The sequence below is a fragment of the Podarcis gaigeae genome (assembly GCF_964106915.1).
Source record: "Podarcis gaigeae genome assembly, chromosome: 8".
Taxonomy (NCBI): Eukaryota; Metazoa; Chordata; class Lepidosauria; order Squamata; family Lacertidae; genus Podarcis; species Podarcis gaigeae.
The window spans coordinates 11,175,097-11,198,682 of record NC_139684.1 but is presented as its reverse complement, the minus strand read 5'-3'; the positions used below and the strand labels follow the sequence as shown (position 1 = coordinate 11,198,682).

Below are 23,586 nucleotides of genomic sequence, written 5' to 3'. Positions count from 1 at the left end.
ATGGGGAAAGCAAAATGTCACTTAGAGAGGGATCTGAACTATTTTCCTTGAATATTTTCTTTTATTTTGGATTTTTTTATTTGATGTTTTAATGTTTTGTAAAGTGCATTGAGATTTTTTTTCCTTTAAAATATAAAGTGGTGTAGAAATGCAATGAATAATAATTACTATCATAACAATAAAAATATAATAATAAGCACCACTGAGGGTGGGGAATGGCGCTTAGGCATTCTGTTGTGGCAACTGCAACCTAGAGTTAAAGTGCCATTTGGTAATAAGGTTATGTATCACTTCAGAGCTTCTGAGGTTTCTGCCTTAACATTGAAAGAGGCTGATTTGAGTTGTTGTGATTTGACTTGTGAACAAAAAACCAAAAACAAATATTAGAGTCTTTGCTCTGTTGTGAGTGCGCTGTTAACCTCTAGGTTAGATTACTTCAACAAGTTATACATGGGGCTATCACTGAAGACAGTTCAGAAAAGTCAGCTTGTGCAGAATTCAGTGGCCAGGTACCTTATCAGGGCAAGACAGTTTGAGCATGTAACACAAATCCTGATCCAACTGCACTGGCTGCCAGTTAGTTTCCGGGCCCAATTGTTCCGGGCCCAATTCAAAGTGCTGGTTTTCACCTATAAAGCCTTAAACAGCTCAGGACCAACATTGTGCCCTCTAGATGTTGATAGACTACAACTCCCATCATCCCTGATGGTTAAAATGCTGGTCGCTGGAGCTGCTTGGAGTTAGAATCCAATGACATTTGGAATGCTTCTCTGCTTTAGAAGCTTTAGAAGCAGATAATCCATATATAAAAATGAAGGACCTGGAAAAAGAAAGAAGCTAGTGTCCCCTGGCACAAGCCTCATCTTTAAATCCCCAGTGCAAAAACAGTTGCCCAGCCCTGCATTGGGGTGGTTGGATATTGGGAAAATAAACGTCCTGCAGGACAGGTGAGTTTTGAAAACTTAAATGAGATGTGACCTTTAAGAGCCTTTTGATGTGCATTGAACTTGTGTATCAGGTAAAATAATCTGTTCCTAATGTTATCTCCTCCTGTTCCTTCCAGGCAATTCAAAGGTTACCCCCTTTGAGCTTTTGGATTCCATTTAAATCTTTGTGTTTAGAGCCTGCTGAGTGCATGCAAAATGATACCTGATGGACCTTAGGCAGCAACAGTTAGTTAACAGGTACAGAGACTCAGTTGAGGCATAGCTCCAAGTTACGTTTTGTGATAGTTTCAAACCCAAAGGATGGTTTAGGTCCTAAGCATGTAACATATGCGCTTTCTGCTTTGCTACTAGTGGGTGGGTGTGCCGCCCTACGTCTTGCTATAGCTGCCTTGGTAGTGTTAATGAAAGGAACTTCTGCCCTGCAAAGCTTATGAAGCAAAAACTTCTGCCCTGCAAAGCTTACGAAGCAAACCCTCTGGAAGTTCTTTTCTTCTTGCACATTTTGTCGCCTGACTTCCTCTTGGCCCTGATTTCCTTCATACAGTGCTATTTTTCTAGAAAAAGAGGTGCTGGAATTCAGCATGAACACCTCCCTTGTTCTTTTAGAATAGCAATGGCTCCCACCTGAGAGGTGCTGGAACTGAGTTCCTGTGAGTTCCTTTGAAAAAAACACCCTGATACATTAGTTTGTCAGACTCATAAGGGACCTTAAATACCCATAATTGGAGCAGTGAAACCACACAGGGTTGTTGTTTTTTGTCCTGCAGTTCCTTGTGGTTGTGTTGTGAAGTTCTTCCTCACTGCTACGCAAACATAGTCTTGTCTGATGTGAATGCCTTCATTCCAAAGCAAAATGGTGTGTTAGTTTAACTCTTCAAGGGATAGTTCTAGCTTGGTTGGTCAGGAAACATCTAGTTGTAATAAAAAAGTACAGATCTGCAGGAGTTGTGTTACCTTTCAGTCTTCCATTATAGCTTAATGTCTGCGCAAGAGCGAATGAGAATTGGAGAAAGAATGTAGTAGTATATCACTGATTCCTCAGCTGTAAGGGGACACTAGTTATGGGTCCACCTGTCAAAGTCACTTCCTATTTCCCTATCACCTATTGTGGCCCCCAATAATTATTTACTAGGAGAGTGGCAGTCCACCTGTATTTTTTTCGTCATCTGTTCACACACCTTCAGCTGTAGCTTGGGGATTCCTGTTTTTCATATTCTTAACTGATGGTGCTGAATGTGGTTTCCCCATGCTTTCTCTCTGCTAGATGCTAGCAGTGGCTACTACCCACAATGTCTATGTTTTCCTTCCACTGTCGGAAGCAGTAGGCCCCTGAATTCCAGTGGCTAGGAATCACAAGTGGGGAGGTTGCTGCTGTTGTGCTCAGGCCCTGCTTGTGGGCTTCCCTTTGGGGCACCTGGTTAGTCACTCTTGAGAACAGGGAACTGGACCAGGAAGGCCCTGTTTGGCTTGACCCAGCTGCGTGGCTGTCCTTAATGTTCTTATGCTGAAAGTGAGCAGCAGAGCAACTCTGAAGAAAACTTCACCTGAAGAAAAATGGCAAGAACACTGCGAGATGGAAGTTATTGCCACTTGCTCACATCCCCTCAACATCCCATCCCCATGCTCAACATGTCAGTTGCAGCATGGTTGCCTTCAGCACCATCACAGACATTCTAGTTGCTTTGGGGATTTTTGATGGACTTGCTCCCATGCCTTGCATTGGCTTTGGTCTGATTGTGGGGATAGACTCTGATCTGGGAAGCATCAGTAATTCTGTGGCCATCTGGCTTGGGCAGAAATCAAAGATACATTGTCACAGAGTTCCAGAGACCATTTGCTTGGTCTCCTGATTTAGTGGTTGAGGATTTTTGATGTCATTTTTTCTTTTCTCTTGCAGTGCTTCTGCATTTGCCAGCAGGCTGGAGCACTACTGGAACTTCAGCCATATTGCAGATATATGCCTTTGAGAATAAGAGTTGTACCTTTCTCTCCCTGCTCACTTATTGGGAAGACCTCATGGCTAGCGAGGGAGTATTCTTTCTGAGTCCTGAAATGAGAATTAAATTCTTCAATTTGAGGTGGTTTTTGTATGTTTGGGAGAGCCCAGGTTTTGCATTCCCAAAAAAGCAACTGCTCTGTTAGCATGAAGCTTAGGCTCAGACTGCAGCTTTGAGAAACTGAACCTGTAAACAGCGGCTGCATTGCTAAATCATTTCCTTCTGGGCATGATCCATTTAAGCTTACATGTTCTCCCCATGGATCTGCATGGATCTGTATTAATGACTTATTTAGAAAGAAAAGCAGGGTTGGAGAAGGCCTCTTTTGCTGTAGCACTAAATATCTGAGGTGCATTTTGAGCATAATCTTATCATCTTCAGACATTTTTTCTCATTATTACTACTATTGCTATTTAGATTTATAAAAAAAAAACTTCACAGCCATATGCTACCAAAGCAGTGTACAGTAAGATAAAACAAGATGAAATACAAAAGAGACCGATGCAGACCAAAAACAGTAAAGCTGTTTCTACAGTTGGACAATTACTGTTCTATAAAATGGCTGTGTCACACTTCAGGGAAAGCCTTCTTAAGCAAAGATGTCTATAGTAGCTCCCTAAATATCAAGGTGTTCAGTGCCTGTTCGGTTTCAGTTGGTACTCAAACATTTGGTTGAATGTAAAGTAATTTCCTGGACCAGTGTTAGAAACTCAGATTTATAAGCTAATTGGCAAATGGCACCTTAACTCTAGGTTGCAGTTGCCAAAACGGAATGTCTAGGTGCCATTTTCCCCCTTGTGGTGCTTATTTTTATATTTGTTGTTATTCATTTCATTTCTGTACCGCTTTATATTTTAAAGAAAAAACCTCAAAGCAGTTTGCAACACATTAAAGCATGATACAGTATAAACCAATCCAGAATAAAATTCAAGCTTCAAGGAAAATAGTTCAGATCCTTCTCTGAGTGACATTTTGCTTTCCCCATATTTGTTTACCTACCTGCCCAATAGCAGAAGTACTCTAGGAAACCAGTGTGGTGTAGCAGTTAGAGTGTTAGACTAGGACCTGGGAGATCAGGGTTCAAATCCCCACTCAGTCAAGAAGCTCACTGGATGACCTTGGGCCAGTCACAGCCTCTTAACCTATCTCACAGGGTCATTGTAGGGATTAATGGGGGGGGGGGGAGAGGTGAACCATGTGCTTACTGGAGAAAAGGATGGGATATAAATTTCAGTGAATAAACTCTTCTCCTTACCTGCTTAAGAAAGCTGGAGGGGTAAGCCAGATGGAGATGTCAGTCGCCAACCTGGGGTCCAGAGATCTCCATGTGGTCGCAATTGGACCCACAGCAGTTGCAAAACAGCCTAGTGCCTGGTGAATTTCTAATAAGGTGAGGGCGAAGTGGGATTTAAACTGTAATCTGAATCTTAGAGTCAGGGTAATATTGGCAGTGTGAAGGGTAGGTGACTGGACTTGAACCTAAAAAGAACATCATTCCCTTGTGCTCAGCTTTACTTTTTATTTTATTTTTTTTTGGTAGAAAATGGGAGTTTTTTGGAATTTCGTTTTCTACTCTGAGGAGGAGTACAGAAGCAGCACGATACAGGACTTGGGTACAGTTTGCAAAATTAGAAAATGAGTTATTTGGAAAGCATTGATTGGAAGGCTGTGTTTACCCAAATAACATTCAGTCCAGCTTGATGCAAGCCTTTGGTGTGAGGCATTGGTCAACCAAGAGCATGTCTTACAACTTCAACCAACAGATCTCACAGTTACCACTTCATGCCTTAGCTCTGATGCATTCTCTGCATTCACTCCCCCAAGTGTTAAGATCAGCAGAGGGGACTTTCTTTGTAGTTCCCCTATCCACATCCATTTTGGGTGTAGCAACCCAAGAGAACACATTCTCTGTGGCATCCTCTAAGCTATGGAATTCCCTCTCCATCAAGGTGTGCCTGGTTCCTTCATTATGTAGTTTTTGTCATGTATGAAGATACACCTCTTTATCTGGTCTTTGACACCAGAGAGAGAGATTTTCAAGAACCTATTCCTGTGACTAATTTGTTCTAAACTTCTTTTAATGCTGTTTTTTTAAATAGGTTGGGACTTGCCTTGAAACCTCATTAGAGGGTAACAACTCTAATAAATAATGCTAAAAATACTGGAGTGAAGAACTTCAAAAAGTTACCATTAGAACCTGGCACAGTGGTCATGTTTGAGAGTTATACTAAGTCCACCACCCTCCAGTTATTGTACTGGTCAGCATGCCAATAAGAAGGGATGATGGAAGCTGAATTTCAAGAACACCTGGACAGCTACAAGTTGGAAGCAGTGTTTGAAACTCACATTGTCCTAGGCGTATTTTGCGACAAGGAATTTCATTAGCATGAGCAGTTTCTGACTGCACCTAAGATTTCAGATTAAAACTGCAGAGTGGAAGGAAGGGAGGACCTTTTTTCTGCTTCCCCACTTCCAGCTATTCTCTGAAGACTGGAGAAAGACCCTCTTAAGAATATTAGGAGGGTGGGCAGGGGAAGGACTACACCATGTGAAAAATGAACACAATATTTTAGCTTCAGTTCATTCATTTTCAGCTTTGTATTATTATTTTTTCTTAAAAAAAATTCCGTCGTTGTGCCCATAACCTAGGTTTAAGGTGCCATTTAGCTCCACCTTTCATATCTCAGTTTCTAACACTGGTTGCAAGAGCATGTGAATGAGCCAGAGGCTCACATGCTCCCCATTCCTCTTCCCAGCCCCATGTGGCCAAGAGGAGGCATGCTTGAAACAGACCATAGTTAACATGAAGTCGAGTTTGTTTGTCTGTCTAGAGCAACATCAGTTCATAAGCAAAAGTGGAAGGGAAAAACCATGTTGGACAAAGAGCAGCAGTGGAGCATGTGAACCTGGAGGTCACTAAACTATAGCTTGGCATGAAGTCCAGATGTGGCCAATAGATGTTTACAACTGCTGCTGAAGCCACAAGGCTGTGCCTTGAAATGAACTGCATTTGTAACTGGCTTTGCCTAGCATGCTCCTTTATTTTAAGACCCAGGACAGTGGGGAACTTATTATTTTAGGTTTCATTATCATTCTTAACTGAAGGTGGTGAGGTCATGAAGAGAAATTGTGGGGTGAATTCATAACCTTAAGCTCTTCTTAGGATGGCCTGGGGTTAAGCCTCTCTTGGCTGTGAACAGAGCCTCTGGAATGCAGTCAAATAATTGCAGGGACCTGGTTTTTTAAATGGTACCCTTGGGCGTGAATGCTAATCAGAAGAAACTAGACTTACACGTTGCCTTTTGACATTATTTTGAAGCTATTTCTTTGAGCTAGAAGGACTGGGTTTATGTGGTGACACTCAGCGATCTCAATGTTTTGTTGTTTAAAGTATTCTGGTCAGACTCAGTCTCTGTTAACACCACAATTTGCTTCTAAATGGCGCTTAACTCTTGGAGTCTTGCATTATGTATTTTCACAAATCTCTCCAGAAGGAGATGAAGAAAAGGTTCCCAGGTTATGAAGAAAAGGTCAGGATTGTACATTTCCTGTCACTTGCTTTCCTCACTTTTCACTTTGTGGCTTGATGCAGGATAGGGCGTTCTGTTCCTGGAATGTGAGCTCCCTAGCGGAACAAGAGCAAAATGTGTTGGTTCTATCAAGCTGTGCTTGTGAGTGGACAATGCCTGCGTTTCTGGCTGCTTGGGAGGCCGTGTGATGCTCATGCAAGAGTCCTTTTCTGCCTGGCAGCTGAGGAGATGTCCCCTGAAGAGCTGGCCCAGTGGGTCTCCCTCCCTCCCTGCCTCCCCTCCCTTTCTCCCTCATTCTTTTTCTGCTCTGTGCTCTGCCATTCAAAAGACTGGCATTGACCAGGGAGACAAAGAGTTCTTTCAGGCCCTGAGCTTTTGTTAATGCTCCCAAGTTTCCCTTCCCTGCTCCCTCCTCTGATTGTTAATGAATGTTGCACAGTTGTAGCAAGAGTCAGGGGTATATTCCATTCATATTTCTGCATCCTTCTGGAGAGGAAGCGGTGCTCCTGAACAGATATTTGGCTGATCTCGCCATAACCAGGTCTATGCCCTGATCAGTAGTAATCCTCTCCACGGAGGCAAGGTGCTTGCTGGTTTAAGTGACTTCCACCGGACAATGTGCTTCTGCCCCTTCACAATGGATGATGGGCTTGAAAAGCTGTCATTTTAATTTTTGTGGGTATAAAACCCACTCCATCCCAGGGCTTCATGGTAGCTGAGGAGTGACACTCCTTTGAGCCTTTGTATCACAAGCCTTAAGTCTGCCAGACTTGAATGGCAGATATCTCCACAAGCAGTGCTAGGATCTTCTAAGTCATTCTGATAGGTCTGCTCCTTGTAGGCTTTTGCAGTACTAGGGTGGTGTAGCCAAGGTGGCCTGGCACTCTGATTATATTAGTTTGAATTGCTAAATAGCAAAACAATTTTGTGTGTGTGTGTGTGTTGAGTTCCCATGTGTGCATTTTGCCATTTTTTGCTACTGTCCCTTTCCTCTTTGTCCTCAAGTAACAGATTGCTGGTGAGTCAGCAACTAGCCCTAATGGATATGCTTTACCTCCACTCTTGCAGGCAGCATGTCTCTGAATACCATTTGCTGGGAATCTCAAGTGGGGAGAGTGTTGCTGTTGTGTTCAGGTCTTGCTTGCAGGCTTCCCATTGTGGTGTCTGGTAGGGGATAGGGTGCTTGATCGTTCGCTGGCCCGATCTACTAGGTTGTTATATTCCTGTGGAAGAATGCAGGGGCATGAATGATGACACCCTCCATCAGTTTAATAATTAATTTTCTTTGCATCTAATTAATAAACAGTACTAGAATGTAGTTTAATCTTTTATGGCTGGCAGGTATTTAATGACTAGAAATGATTGCTATGTGAAAAACAGTTCACTTTCTGCAAGGTGCCATCTCTTTTTGAATTCCCTGGTATAGAAATGAAATCTCTTGTGCACAATCCAGGAAGTGAATTTAGCGTGGTGTTCCTGGCATAGCAAGCCTTGTTAAGCAGGTGTGTGCCTGTTTTAAGTAAGAACTCTCCTATACTTTGACAAAATATGTTTCTCCCAGGCGTCATCTGAAGTAACATAGGATCAGTGCAGGGGAGGTGCTGTTCGAAAGTGTAGCTGGGCTAGGTTCGAGGTTCTGGTTTTAGTATATAAAGCCCTGGGCAACGTAGGCCCACAATACCTTAAGGATTGCCTTCCCCTATACACCCCAGGTTGGTCACTGAGATCTTCTGGAAGAATGCTGTTAGTGATCCCCCATGGACCAGAAGCATGACTCATGACAGCCAGAAGCCATCTCTTCAGTATTGTGGGCTGAGGTCGGTGTAACTCCCTCCCAATAGAAGTCAAGGCAGCCACTGTCCCTGCTGAGTTTCTGGTGCCTGGTTAAAACCATTTTAATTTAAGAGGGTTTGCATCATCTGTTCCTTCTCTGGTGTTTATTTGTTTATATTCTCAGGTTTTTAAAATTCTGTTATTTAATGTAGGTAAGCCCCAATATTTTCTAGTGCGAGGTGAACGGTTGCTAGTGGGAAGCAGGAAGTCCTCCTTCCTGCACTGACTCAAGTGTTTACCCACCCCTCTGTCTGGTATGCTCCAGCAATTGCGTTTCTCCGCTTACACCGGGAAGTTACCATGGGCTATGAACCCCAGTTTTAGAAGCTGCTTTTGTGAAAATGCATTAAAATCCCTTTAAAAGGGCATATTGCTTTTGCAGTATCCTGAGGTGTCCTTCACACATTGTAATAGCTCTTTGAGAGCCACTTTTCTGTGGGTTCATCCTATCATATGTGGCACCAGTGGGGAAGAAGATAGGTAGCTTGCCCCCTCCTTGTTGCTAGAAAGACTCTTTCCACATGCTTCCCACACCCCCAGACAGTGCTTTGCCACCCCCTTTTTCTGGTGCCGCTGCTACGTCTCAAGGCACTGCTGAAATGTTTATAAAGACCTGCAGCCAAGCAGGTGAGTCTGTGCTGCTTGGTCAGATCAGGGATGGTCACTTGACAACGGGTCTGTGTAACTGGCCTACCGCCTCCCCCCACCTCCCTTTGGTTGTAGGCCTCCTGGGTCCTGAACCTCTGGAAAAACAGCTCCAGCTGCTGCTGCTGCTGCATTGTAACATGTATCTGAGCTCCACTTTCTTTGACAGTTTGCTAAATGTATTCTGAATTTCTCAGTGCAGGCGCTCCCTGCCTTAAAAAAAAAGCAAAGCTTAACTGTGAGTTATTTGTCTTCATAGTTGGAACGACTTTGATTATTAACCTTGCCAGTGTTTGTAGCTTGGAAATTGCTCCAAGGAGCAGAGAAAGAAGGAAGCTGGTCAGTGCCGAGGCTGCTTTGTATGTGGGTGTAATGCAAGTTCATGCAAGGGGAATACGAAACAGGAGCAGTGCTTGGCCGCGGGGGAAAGAGGCTGTTTTGTTCAGCCCATTTCTTGACTTCCTAATAAATAGTGTACATTAAGCAAGGATCATGTAGCCTGGATTTCAAAATACAGAGGGCACGTGTTCTGCTCTGTCACTGCCCTGCTTTTTGTGATGTGATACGTCACATGGTGGGCTCCATATTTTTAAGGCATGTGCCTTGTTTGTCAGCTCCAGTTACTGTTTCTTGATGATCAGAAGGCAGCCGGTGAACCGGTCGCTCTGTCAGAAACAGACTTCCTTACTAGGGACCGGCATGGAACTTTCTAATCCAACTCACCATTGTGTGGGAGTGTATTTGAGAACCTCATGAAGTGAGCCTGGGATTCTGTTCTCGAATTTCTTCCAAACTCACAGCCTGAAGGTCGCCAGTGCAATGTGTATGAGGTGAGTTGGCTTGAATCTTTGCTGTCTGGGGCTGATGGGCATGGTCTTATTAAAACAGCTGAAAGGCGCCTGGTTCAGAAAGGCTGCCGCTCACTCTGCTTCTCTTTGATCATTATATCCTGCTTTGTCTTTAAATTTTGGACTGTGTAGGGTTAAGGCTCCACATTCTTTGGCGACTTCAGATATCTAAATTGGAGAGACAAAGGAGTGGCACTGCTGTTGCTATCCCAACAGAGCTGGGAGGTGTTTTGTGCTGAAAAATGGCCACATTGCCCTCCTTCCGTGTGGGTGGCATCTCAGTGTTCCCCCTTGGTAACAGACGTTGCTGCCTAAATCTTCTTGTGACTCCTGTCCACAAACAGGTAGAGGCTCATGTCCAAGCAGAGTTTAGAAGGGTTCTGTTGGCTGGGCTCCTGCAAAGTAGCCATGGCTAGGTGACGCTTCTGCCTCACTCTTGCCTGTTGCCCTGTGGTGCTGGACGGGGCATGCAGCTGTGTAAACAAGCCAGAGCAGATTTTGGCTTGCCGTCAAGATCTCAGGGGTGTATTTTATTAGTCCAAGCCAGCATGCAGGAGGGGCGGGGGCAGAAGGGAAGTTCTGGCCCCTTGCCAGGTGAGGTTCAAATTGCAGTGGAGCTTTTGTGGAAATGTTGTGTGTTCATAGTTCTGGAATGATGAGGGCCTGACTTTATCTCATGCCAGGAGGTGGGAGGGGAGCCCCACAAGGTTTGCAGAGCTCAGTCCATTGCCACATAAGTCAGCAAGTCTTGTGGGATCCCAACATGAAGGTCTGTTTGTTTGCTGTGGCAGGAATGTTTGTGGGCAACCAGGGTGAGCAGTTGTCTCCCATGCTTTCATCCTTACACTCCGGTAAACTTGACTCCTCGCTTGTTAACTATTTCTAGAAGGTTTGTAAGTGTGGTTTCTCTCCACTGTAGCAGACTGTTCGTACAGCTACCACCACCTCAGTAAGCTCCAGGCCACAGAGTTCCTCCCTGTCAGGTTCTTTTTCCTGGGGATGGTGTGTAGAAACCAGCATTGTTTCTTAGCTGAGTGCAAAGGTCCCAGTTCCGGTTGTGTGAGGTCAGCTGCTGCTGTTGTCAGGGATTTTCAAATGCCTTGGATAGGTTCTGGTTTTGTGGTTTGATAAAATTTAAGGGAGAATAGACACAGAAGCAACAGGACAGGACAGGCACCTTATGGGAGAGTGGTCTAGCTGCTTGCATTTGAGTAGTAATATTATCTTTTGGTGCTTTTCAAAAGAGTGATAATCTGCAATTTGGTGTTTACTGCCCTGGATCTCCAGGACTTGAACCACACTCTCATGGAAGCATGCTGTTCTAGAGAGATAGACTGCCTGTTTTTTTGGTTTTTAATTGGAGCTCAGTTTAAGTTGAGTCAATTTTAGGGACAACACGCTTTTTCCTTCCTGTCTTGCCTGACCATTCTTCTCTTCATAATGAGTGTGGGAGCCTCCTTGTGTTGATAGGAAGTTCTTTATAAGCTGGCGGAAATTCATCCTCTGAACCTCTTAGCAAGTGACCACACTGCTTTAAGAAGGAAACTAGTAGTTTATGAGAGCGCTTAATTCTGTTGCAGAGGATTCTAATTGCTGAATCACATATGTTTTATTTTACCAAACCTTTTATTGTTATCCTTCTTTGGCATTAGAAAAAAACCTTTTTTGCTACACCTTTATTTACAGTGTGGATATTCTGGATTATTGCAGCTCTTTTAATTGCAAGTTTAGGGCAGCCAATCAAAGGCAGCTTTCCTTTAAGCTACAAAATTCTCAGCCTGTTAAGAAGTGAATTCTAGTTCCCAGAACTGCTTTTAAGTAGGGAAAAGGATTAATAGAGTGAAATGCCAGCGACATAAATGCACACTCTCTCTCTTTCTTCCTGCATTGTTAGAGACTCAGGCCTGGCCTTCGTCAGACGGATCTGCAGCTGACGAGTTGTTTTCCTGGGTGACTGAAAGAGGGTGGCCATTTTATATTGAAAATAAAAATTGGGTCATCTGTTACAACTCTCAGCTTAGATCTCTCATTTACTCAGGTCTATTGATTTTGTTTTACTGTATCTGGTCACATCTTCTGGGAAGCTAGTTTTCGGCCGTAGAAATTATTCCAGCTGCAGTGTTGAATGTGAGCCTCTTTTCATTGTGGTTTCTGGCATTTGGTAAAAACTTTTGTTTTTATGCTAGTATGGGCAAAGGATTTCACATGTTTCTTTCCTGCCAAACACACTTTCCTCTAGACTTTTGTGTTTTCCTTGATTTGCTGCTTTGCAGAATCCCCCGGGGACCTGTGCAGCAGCCCCTGGAGGATCGAATCTTCACTCCAACCGTCTCAGCTGTGTACAGCACTGTAAGTATTCCCCAGCAGTTTTGCCAAGTTCTTTGGTTCCTGTGTAGTTGTGGTTTGCTTAAGTAACATTGCTTTTCCTCCTGCAGCTAATCAGCTGGATATGAGCTCTTAGAGCTTTGTTGGGCTGTGTGGAAAGTTTAGCTGCCTCCAGCCACAGAACAATCCTGGGACTCAAGTGTGTAATCTTCATTTAGAAAAGCAGCTCTGTTTTAAAACCACTTGTTTAATTCAAAATACAGTGGTGCCCCGCAAGACGAATTCCTCGCAAGACGGAAAACCCGCAAGACGAAAGGGTTTTCCGTTTGCGAGTTGCTTCGCAAGACGAATTTCCCTATGGGCTTGCTTCGCAAGAAGTCCTCCGCTGTCCCGGGGTTTTTTAAAATGCTGGGGGTGGGAAGAAAAGCCCTTGTCCCCCCCCCCCAGCCTTCAGAAGAGGTTGGGGGACAGACTGTCCCCGGACCTGGTCTGAAGGTGGTTTCCATAGGAATGCATTGATTGATTTTCAATGCATTTCTATGGGAAACCGTGCTTCGCAAGACGAAAAACTCGCAAGAAGAAAAAACTTGCGGAATGAATTAATTTCGTCTTGCGAGGCACCACTGTAAGCAAATGAATAATTCAGAGTTGAACTTTCTCAACAGAAACTGCTGGTTTAGAAAGATGCCCTCATTCAGGCCTCTTCTGCCCAGTATCTTTGGCAGGTGAGACCTGATTCAGATAATATGTTTGCAGTGCAATCACAACTCCTCAATATAAGCTGCAAAAGTTCTTAAAGTCTTTTGGGTGCTCTTTAACATAGTTGCTGGAGTTACACTAAAAAAGGAATGAGTTCTTATGGAAGGCAAGAATGAAAGAGTCTGCCACATATTGACTGTGGTGCTAAATCGTTCTCATTCCTCAAATGGTGTCTTGTGGGTTCTGTGTGTGTTTGTCTTTCTTTGCCCATAATGGGTGGATGCCCAAGAGGTGTCTTCTGTGCCTGGCTTCTGAACAGGTAACCCACAGTGAAGTGACTCTTCCAGAAAAGAGATTAGGAAGGATTAGCTGATCTAGCCACTCCGGGTTTATGCCAAAGATGTGGGTCAGGAGGCCAGGCTATTTGGCTGTGTGACTGTTGCTGAGCTGTGAGAAAAATGCTGCATTTTTTAAAGGCACGATATGAGCATCAAGGCAGTGAGACCCACTGCTAATGAACTAGCCCAGATGGCCACCAACACTGTTTATTTTTTCATTACAGAGGTCACATTCACACCATGCACATGGCTTCTCCTGAGGAATCCTGGGAATTATAGTTTAAGGGTGCTGGGAATTGTAGCTCTGGGAGGGGTAAACTACAGTTCCCATGTTTATTGGGGGGGCATGTGCTTTAAATGGATGGTGTGAATGTGACCTATGTTGTATCCTTGTGCATTGCCTAAATTGCATTTTAGAAAAAATACAGAAATAACTTAAGTAGATCTTCCAAAGTCTTTGGTAGGCATATTTCTCAAGGACTGCGTAACTTCTGAGAAAACATGCATGTGTTACAAATACCCAGAGTGTTACTGGGGGCCATTGTTTTTTCCACTGTGAGATGGAAATTAAATTCCCTCCTTTTTGGTTGGTAGAATGATAAATAGTCATAATTTGAGAGCTGAACACATGACAGAGCTCTGGTAACTGGAGGGTGCAATTTAGGAATACAGTACACAATCACCTATACAGGCACCTTGAACAATCCTGGCAAAATACATCACTTGGCTTCTGGTATCTTTGACAGCTTGTCAGTCTGTGTGTCCCATGACAAGCAAACAGTAGTAGTAATAATAATTATTATTATTAATTGTAATTATGACTGTGTTGTTGTTGTTGTTGTTGTTGTTGTTGTTGTTATTTGTACCCCACCCATGTGACTTGGCTGCCCCATCCACTCTGGGCGGCTTCCATCATATATAAAAACATAATAAAACATTATACATTAAAACACTTCCCTATACATGACTGCCTTCAGATGTCTTCTAAAGGTTATATAGTTACTCATCTCCTTAACATCTGATGGTAGGGCGCCACTACCAAGAAGGCCCTCTGCCTGCTTCCCTGTAGCTCCACTTCTCTCAGTGAGGGAACTGCCAGAAGGTACTTGGAGCTGGACCTCAGTCTGAGCTGAACAGTGGGGGTGAAGATGCTCCTTCAGGTATACAGGGCTGAGGCCAATGATCAAGGCAACCAATGACTTTGTATCATTTATAATTACCGTATTTTTCGCCCTATAGGACGCACCGTCCCATAAGGCGCACCTAGTTTTTTGGGGGGGAAATAAAGGGGGGGAAATTATTTTTCCCCCCCCCAGGTGCGGGGCTGGGGCGGGGGAGGCCCGCCCGAGCTTCCCCCGACCCCAGCCCCCAAACAGGCAGCTCTCTGCAAGCCGTGGGAGCCCAGTGCTGGTTCCCGCTGCTTGCGGAGAGGTCCGCGAAGCCTGGACGCGCTGAGCTCAGCGCGCGCAGGCTTCAACATGCAGGCCACTCTCCGCAAGCAGCGGGAGCGCTCCTGCTGCTTGCGGAGAGGTCCGCGAAGCCTGGAGAGCGAGAGGGGTCGGTGTGCCCCTCTTGCTCTCCAGGCTTCACCAAAAGCCTGTATTCGCCCCATAGGACGCACACACATTTCCCCTTCATTTTTGGAGGGGAAAAGTGTGTCCTATAGGGCGAAAAATACGGTATTGGCCTGAGAAGTCTGGATAGCTTTTGCAAACCATAAAGACAGATATAGAATGGTGGGTTCTCCCTCACCAGAATACTACAGTGTTTGTTGTATTTAGATTTCAGTTTTCCTTCCATATTTATTTATTTATTTGTCAATAAAAGTACAGGTTAGTCAAAATACAATTACAACAAAAAAGAAAAAGAAAAGTCAGTTATATAAATAATGTATACAATAAATTAAAATGTGATGAGAATAGCAACTGTGTTGTAACAATGGGCCAAAACAAAGAAGATGAATTTTAACAGGGAGAAATGTAAAGTATTGCACTTGGGCAAAAAAAATGAGAGGCACAAATACAAGATGGGTGACACCTGGCTTGAGAGCAATACATGTGAAAAGGATCTAGGAGTCTTGGTTGACCACAAACTTGACATGAGCCAACAGTGTGACGCGACAGCTAAAAAAGCCAATGCAATTCTGGGCTGCATCAATAGGAGTATAGCATCTAGCTCAAGGGAAGTAATAGTGCCACTGTATTCTGCTCTGGTCAGACCTCACCTGGAGTACTGTGTCCAGTTCTGGGCACCACAGTTCAAGAAGGACACTGACAAACTGGAACGTGTCCAGAGGAGGGCAACCAAAATGGTCAAAGGCCTGGAAACGATGCCTTATGAGGGACGGCTAAGGGAGCTGGGCATGTTTAGCCTGGAGAAGAGGAGGTTAAGGGGTGATATGATAGCCATGTTCAAATATATAAAAGGATGTCACATAGAGGAGGGAGAAAGGTTGTTTTCTGCTGCTCCAGAGAAGCGAACACGGAGCAATGGATCCAAACTACAAGAAAGAAGATTCCACCTAAACATTAGGAAGAACTTCCTGACAATAAGAGCTGCTCGACAGTGGAATTTGCTGCCAAGGAGTGTGGTGGAGTCTCCTTCTTTGGAGGTCTTTAAGCAGAGGCTTGACAACCATATGTCAGGAGTGCTCTGATGGTGTTTCCTGCTTGGCAGGGGGTTGGACTCGATGGCCCTTGTGGTCTCTTCCAACTCTATGATTCTATGAATGCTGCTTTAGCCCTGCCCACTTTGAATGTACAGTGGTACCTCGCAAGACGAATGCCTTCGAAGACGAAAAACTCGCAAGACGAAAGAGTTTTTCGTTTTTTGAGTTGTTTTGCAAGACAATTTTCCGTATGGGCTTGCTTCGCAAGACGAAACGTCTTGCGAGTTCGTTTCCTTTTTCTTAAAACCGTTAATACCAGGGTGCATCCGTGCTTCGCAAGACGAAAAATCCGCAAGACGAAGAAACTCGCAGAACGAATTAATTTCGTCTTGCGAGGTACCACTGTAGGCCCTGCCCATTGCCCTCTCCCAGCCCAGCCTACTTATTCCCTGAGCAGATGCAGAGAATTTCCCTACACCTGCTGTAGAAGGTAACTGGTAAAGCTGGCTGACTTGCAGAGCTCTGAAGATCTGAGCCAAAGGATTTACAGCCCCTTGTTAAGAGATGGGTGTCATTTAAACAAAGGCACAGCAATAATCTCCAGCATCCTCTCGAAAACTTTGGTCTCTTTTGATCTAAGCAGCTCTTGCCGCTTCATAAGCAGAACAGAGCAGACCTTTCCTGCTGCTGCTGCTACTGAACTGCAGTGCTGTGCTCTAAAATCAAGGGCCAGTTTGTATGCTGGCTGGATTCTAGGTTTTTCTTTATACCTGCAAAATGTGCATAATTTCTGATCAAAGAGGCACATAAGTTAGGTGCTAACATTTAGCGTAGCACCTCTCTTCAAAAGGAATCCAGCAATGCAGCCTCTGAAGCAGATGTGTTAATTGGCATTGTTTGAAGTGTCTCTTGAAGAGTTTCTGCCTCCTGTCTTGGGTCTCCTTGTTTCTGATCAGCCACCTTGACACAGTTGAAATAAGCGAAAGAGAGGGAACCTCTCCCCATTATGATTTCTCCCCCAATAGCACCTTTGCCAGTGCTTCTGCTAGTGGACAGTGAGCCCCTTAGGTGAGCAGCAGCTTTCTTTCCCAACAAAAAGCACTTTTGGTTTTTATGAATTGGTAGCCAGTCAGTTCTATGCAGTTCTATGACTCTGAAGGGAACAGCCAGGACTACCTCAGGAGATTGGGCGGTGCAGCCCAAAGGATGGGTATCTTTTTAGGGCCTCCTTTAGCTCCTTAGTTTGAGCTCCATGAGGGTCTTGGGATTTGTGTCCTTTTTCTTGCTCTCCTAGGTATTGTCAGCATAGAAACACACACAGACAGAAGCTCCTGGGACCATTTCCAGCCGTTGCTCCTGTGATGCCTCAGCTTTGGGGAAATAGAACTATTGGTAATTCTTGCTTCCCGCTGGGCTCTTGAGACTGGAGGGCCTCTCTCTTGTGGGGCTTCCTTACTGCCTTACTCCTCTCAGCTGTTGTTTTTCTAATCTTAGGTGGTTGGGTGTTTAAAGGGCTGTTGAAATAGGTTTTCAGGGTAGAATGCAGAAGCATCCCTAAGGTGAAGAATCTCTCACACTTTGTGATGGAATCAAGAGTGACAGACACGCTGCACTATTCCTCTGGCCCAGTCTGCATTGACTTCCTACACAGACAGCCATTTTGTCAGATCACAAAGGGCCGGCTGGCAGGAAAGGCAGCCCAGTCTTGCTTTGTCCCTGCAAAGCTGCAAAGTTAAGATCCCATTTACAGATTTGCAGCCTTCCCCCAGTGGAGAAAAGCCTGTTTTTACTGGCAAACGGTGCGGAGTTAACTCATAAAAGTGGCATTTGCAAAACCCTCAGCAGTGTTTTTCTGTCCTTTTTGGATTTGTATCAATTCTGCTTCTCCTTTTGGGTAGAAGCTGGTGTTGGTACAGGTGGGTGGAGTTTTTCCCCAAGAGAAAATGCTGAAAGAGAGAGATCCGTTAAGTAATGAAGGGTGGCATTCAGGATAATGCCTTCTTCCTGGCACTTTAATGTATCCGATCTTGTATTTATTGTGGAATTAATTTCAAGTACATTCCCAATGGGGGGCAGGGAGCTCAAGGTAAGGTTCTGTATTACAGAAAACACAAGCACAAGTTTCTTAATTAGCCACTTAATTTAACTGAATAATCTTACAATAAGAGAACAACTTATTTACTATACTTGCATTCTGCTATGAAAAATATAACAAAAATTTACAGCAGTGTTTTGAACAGGTTTTCAGTGTTCAAAGCAGCAACTGAATCCAGACAAGATGATACATTGATCTGGATATGGAGAATAGACTGACATATTCTTGTTTGTGTTGGAGATATTTATTTATTTAAGAGAATTTATATACTACCTGATTGTAAGAAAACCTCTGAGCAGTCTACAAAAATATAAAATAAAGCATTATGATTATGTTACACTTCCTCTGACAATAATTTTCATGGGTTAAGGCAGGGGTCAGCAACCTTTTTCAGCTGTGGGCCAGTCCACTGTTCCTCAGACCATGTGATGGGCTGGACTATATTTTTTGGGGGGAAATGAACGAATTCCTGTGCCCCACAAATAACCCAGAGATGCATTTTAAATAAAAGCAAACATTCTACTCATGTAAAAAACAGCAGGCAGGCCCCACAAATAACCCGGAGAGGCATTTTAAATAAAAGCAAACATTCTACTCATGTAAAAACATGTTGATTCCCGGACTGTCCGCTGGCCGGATTGAGAAGGCGATTGGGCCGCATCCGGCCTTAGGCTGCCTACCCATGGGTTAAGGGCACTCCTGAATCAGGTGACATCTATGGCGATGTGCATTTTCTGTCAGCTTCAGCTTTAGGTTAATATTCACAACTGTTTCAAACCGGAAATTTTAGGACTCAGGCTTTTGCCCTGTTTTGCATGCTGTGGGATTAAATTGTGCCCTACCCTCTTAAAACTGGAGCCCATGACCCTCTCTCATATACACTAAATTAAAGCCCATTTTTCTATGCAAAAGGAAACTCCATGGCGGGGTGTTTTGACTTCTCAGGCCAAGCATTATAAGCATGATTCAATAAGTAATGTGTCGTTACAGTAAATTCATATGTGTTTATGACTCTAGCAGCCAAATGTTGTGGAGAAAAGCAGTTTTTGTTCAGTAATTACCTGCCTTGCTACTGTGCAGTTCTGGGACTATGGCCCACAAACCAGGGCATCTCATTCCACTGGTTTGTGGCCTTTCAGTGTTCTCCCTTAGTATCTTCGCTTGTGTATATAGAACCACACAGAAATCACAGTGTTTTTGCAATTGCTCCCCGCCTTTATTGCCTCTGAGCAGATACAAAAGGTTTTCCTTTATGTGTGCTACTAGGTAGGTAGTCTAAAAGTTTCATTTAGTTGCAAACCAACATGCATTAATTTGTTTATAGTGACCGTCACCATCCTTGTGCCCTCTAGAAATTTTGGACTGAAGCTCTTGTGTCATGCTGGAGCTCTCTGTGGAAAATGGGATTTGTAGTCCTATATATCTGGTTGGTAAAGGATAGTTCACAGCCACTGATTGCAATTGCATGATTTGCAAAATCTGTTAGCGTGCTGCCAAAGCTTTCTGTTTCTGCTGAGGAAGGGTGGGTTAGTATATTATGATTATTTTTTAATGAATTGCATATGTTTCTGTGTGAATGTGCTGATAGTACAATATGTTTTGCTTAATGCTTATGGGTTGTATCCCATATTAGTCCTACTCAAAGTAAACCTATTGAAATTGATAAGCACGGCTAACTTAGGGCCATTAGTTTCAGTGGGTCTACTCTGGGTAGGACTTTGTTGGAGACAACCCTGTGTTTTTAAATATACTGTAAGTTACTCAGAATCTAGTAAATAATAACAATAAAGTAAAATTTGGGAAAGTTAGTTGAACTGAGTGATTTCAAATTAGTATCTCTTTCCTTGGGGATTTAAAATATTAAAACTTGATGTCTTCATATTGAATTGTTCCAATTGTTTGGACCAATCAGGCCCTGCACAGCCTTGGCTCTGGATCTCTCCAGGAGCACCTTTCCCAAGTTGCTCCTCCAGTCCGCGAGTGAAAGATCAAATGGGGAGAGCTGCTGTTACCAGCTCTGTCGCCTCTTGGAAGATGAGCTGCTTCACCTGCATCATCAGGTGTCCTAGGACTTCCTTCTAAGGAGACCACCTTCAGGCCTGCTTTCAGTCTTTCTTCTCTGCCAGGCATTGAGTGACTTCTGTGCCCACTTTCAGCTTCAGAGTGCTGCTGTTTGACTTGCAGTGAGGGTTGTGTTTAGTGCTCCTTCAGTACAATTTTATGGGGTTGCATCCAGCTACGTTTCACTCAGTGTATACCTAAATCAGTTGTGTCCAATAACTTCATTAGCTTTACTCTTGAGTAGGACTAGCATTGGCTACAAACTGTAGGATTTATCTTTTTTGGGGGAAGCCTCTTTGAGTGTGTCTCAGGGCCAAATAGGAATTTAAGAATTCCAAAATAATTGCCAGCCACCTGTTTCCATTGGATGCTTGATGCGGACCAAGCATGTGCCAAGGACAGGGATGCATTGGGAAATAATGGGAAGTTTTACAAGGAAAGATAAGTGCCTTCTCGTTACTGAAGCTCTAAAGATTTCTCAAAGCAAGGCAATGTTGACCAGGTGAAAGGCTCGTCCTTTTGCCATTGGAGATGTACCCTTCATCTGTGTTCAAGTTCTGAGATGCAAGATAAGGCGTGTGAACAAGCTCTGCTCCTGCAGCCTCTTGCTCTCCCTGTCCTTTTTTACGGGTGGCCAGAGAGACGGTGAGTGTATCCAGTGGTAGCTAATTGTGAGCCAAAGGATGGATCCTTCCTTTTCCTCCCCAGGTCTGTAGCCTCAGCATGTAAATGAACGCCCATGGAGGGAGCTTTACTAATCTCTGGTTTTACTAACAGTTTATCTCCTCACAGGTCACGCAGGTTGCGAGACAGCCAGGCCCTCCTGCCCCCTCCCCTTACTCTGCACATGAAATAGGCAAGGGGCACCCATCCCTTGCTGCAACGCCACCAGGACATGCCTCCTCCCCAAGCCTCACCCAGGTAAGTTTTGGCGCCTGCTTCTCAGGTCTGAGTTGCCTTTCTATAAGTTTATGGGGTGTGGGTGAGATCTTGGCTTTGCGTAGTGCTAACCCTGGTCTGCATGCTACTTTCACTTGAGCTGCTCTTCCTCTTGCTGGCCAAGGATAGGGGAAGAGGAGAGGGGTTCCCTTTAGGGCGCTCCCCACCCCAACCCCCTCAATTGGAAATTGGCAGGGACACCTCTCGTGTCAGACTAAGAGCTTTTTTTTGCTAAGTGGCGTTGATTTTAATAACATGCCTTTAGGCAGGTACATTTTTCTTTTCTGACCAGCACTCATTGCATGTGCTGAAAGAGAAAATGGACACAGTAAAAATAATACACGTGGACAAGGAATTTAGATAATTGAAAACCATAACTTGTTTTTAATCACTTAATTCCTCAAAACATTTCCAAGAGACGAGGGATGACGTGGCAAAGCAGAGGAGGAATGTATTTGTAGTTAGCAAAGGTAGGGCAGATGCGCTGTCCAAGGGTGGGCCTCATGCCTCGGCAATGTGACCTGTGGCAGCTTCAGGCAGTGAGCTGCTGAGCACCAAGGCTTCCTTGGCAATGATGCCTCAAGGCAGAGTGTGTGGGAGCTTTCAGAAGCATACAAGTGGAGGGGGCATCGGCCCCTTCTTTGTTTCTGTGGATTCCTGCATGAGACTAGAAGTCTTGGTTCTCGGACAGATGAGCTGGTGCTTGAAATCCTGCTTGGAACATAATCAGCTGCTTTGATTCCCATGATAACTTCCAGACCCTCAAGCGTGATGCAGGGCCCCATTTTGGTTCCTTAGTAAAGGAGGAATTGGGGGTGAGGCGAGGTTGAGCTTTTTTTATACAGGCATGAGAGAACCCTCTGCATCTGTTTCCTCCAGCCAGACAGTGCATGAGTCACTCAAGTTGTTGCACCTTTTCCAGTGGACTTGACATGTGCATCATGTGACAGTAGGCATGACACCCCACCAGTTCAGCTCAAAACTTGCTGCCAAGTTTATTGATAGAAAAGGATTTTGTGTAGTCTTGTGTGTTAAGAGCCTAACCAAAGAAGTGCTCTGAAAGTTGTGGAGTGGCTACTGTAGTAACTGTTGTGGGCACCAGAAACAGCTACCCTGCCCAGCTGCATCTCCACGACCTCCAACTCCTGTGTCAATCCCCAGTATTTCAGAAGAGAGATGAAAGCCACCTCCAGGCATCAGAAAAAACTGCAAATATTCCTTACGAATTTATCAGTTGAGTCCTGAGTACAGTGAGGTTCTTCCACAGAAAGTCACTCCAGAACGTTGCACCTCTGATTGTGTAACGCTTTCTCCAGATTTCTTACCTGAACTTAAGTCACGGCCAAGTCTGGCAGGTCAGCCCTGCACAGAGTCTGCTAGTCTTCTTAGTTTGATTCTAAACAAAAGCAAGGGGTGTCCTCCTCGCCTCAGAAGGTCTTGCAATTCTTTGTCTGCCAACAAGAGGCACTTCAGGTTCATTTGTTATAGATCTTTCTCTGATGGGTCCAGATAATTTTGAATGCCACCGCTTCCTCCACTTACAAAAAGGGGGGATCCATTGCTCACCCACTCAGGGCTTAAGGCAATTGTTAACCAATATTTTGCCCGTATTCTCAGTTGTTAACAGGATATGCACTCTTGCTTCTTTCCAGGGCACAGGCCTAAATTTACCATTTTTGATACATGGCATAAGAATATATAAAGTCTTGTACATTCATCTTTGGGATGTTGTCATGAGTGTAGCGTGCTGATCATAGGAAAATGTATTGGTCACCTGTCTCTGATAACTGATCGTATTTCTCCACTTTTTCGTTTCCCCCCCTGGAGAGGCAGTCTTACATAGTAGCTTGTTCTGTAAGAAGGGCTGCCTGCATAGATCCATTTGGTTTCCCCATTCAGATCCCTGCAACCTCACAGGAGACTTGGAGAGGTGGGTGTCAAACAAAGGAGCTGGTCTCCTGCAGGGGGCGTTGAGAATTGATGGCAACTGGTCCACAGACCTTTCACATTGCTGTTTTGAGATTAGGAGAGTCCTGCACTTGAAGCCACTGAGAGCATAATGACAGGACAGGTCACTACTAACGGGTACCCTTTTATCTAGAGTACCAAGCTCTGCTGACAACAATTCCCTAGTCCTAGAGTAGGGGAAGAATGGGTAGAAATGTCCCTGGGATGCTTTTGTTCATTTAGCCCATTGTAAAAAGGCAGGTAGAAAGGGAGGTCGTCCCCATCCAGGTGTGTAGAAAGTATTTTGAGAAGTTGGAGGGGATGCATCTGCTCCCATCAGCCTGGTAGAAGGGGGGAGAGAACGGAGCATTGACGTGGAGATGTGCCAACCCCTGTCCATCCCCCACCCACCCGCCATCATTCTCGTCCTCCCCACCCCCTTCTCCCCCTCTCTCTGTCTCTTTCTCTGTCACTCTCTTTCTTTCTCTCTTACTCTGTCGCTCTCTTTCACTCTCGCTCCAGCAGCCAGGAGGGAGGAGGGACAGAAGCTTTCCACCCCACCCAAGAGCCAGCAGTCTTTTTGAAGATCCAAGGGAACTGGTGCAAAGGATTCTGGGATGTGGGATGGTGAGTGACAAGAGGAAAAAAAAGGTTAAGTGATGCCCCGCTGGAAAAGCCTGGCTCTTGTTTTTCTAATGGGTGGAGATCTCATTTAGGGTGGGGCCATTGTGGCTTACAGGGGAGGCCCCTCCTGCAAAGGCGTGGAAGACTCAG

The 23,586-nt window shown here is 44.5% G+C and overlaps 1 protein-coding gene across 50 annotated transcripts in view; it reads left to right on the top strand.

The window, feature by feature from the left end:
* The window catches only part of EIF4G3 (eukaryotic translation initiation factor 4 gamma 3), a 77,502-nt gene that overhangs the window by 3,578 nt on the left and 50,338 nt on the right, over positions 1-23,586 (top strand). For 8 of the 50 annotated variants that reach the window (XM_083750062.1, XM_083750057.1, XM_083750056.1 and 5 more), the window contains exons 2-4: positions 12,074-12,149; positions 20,704-20,847; positions 23,335-23,439. In XM_083750062.1, coding sequence (XP_083606188.1) covers positions 23,437-23,439 — 3 coding nt within the window. In that variant the 5' untranslated portion in view covers positions 12,074-12,149; positions 20,704-20,847; positions 23,335-23,436. Of the gene's footprint in view, positions 1-9,523; positions 9,783-12,073; positions 12,150-20,703; positions 20,848-23,334; positions 23,440-23,586 lie in introns of those variants that run through there. The other 42 variants (XM_083750071.1, XM_083750063.1, XM_083750060.1 and 39 more) reach the window with 15 other exon arrangements.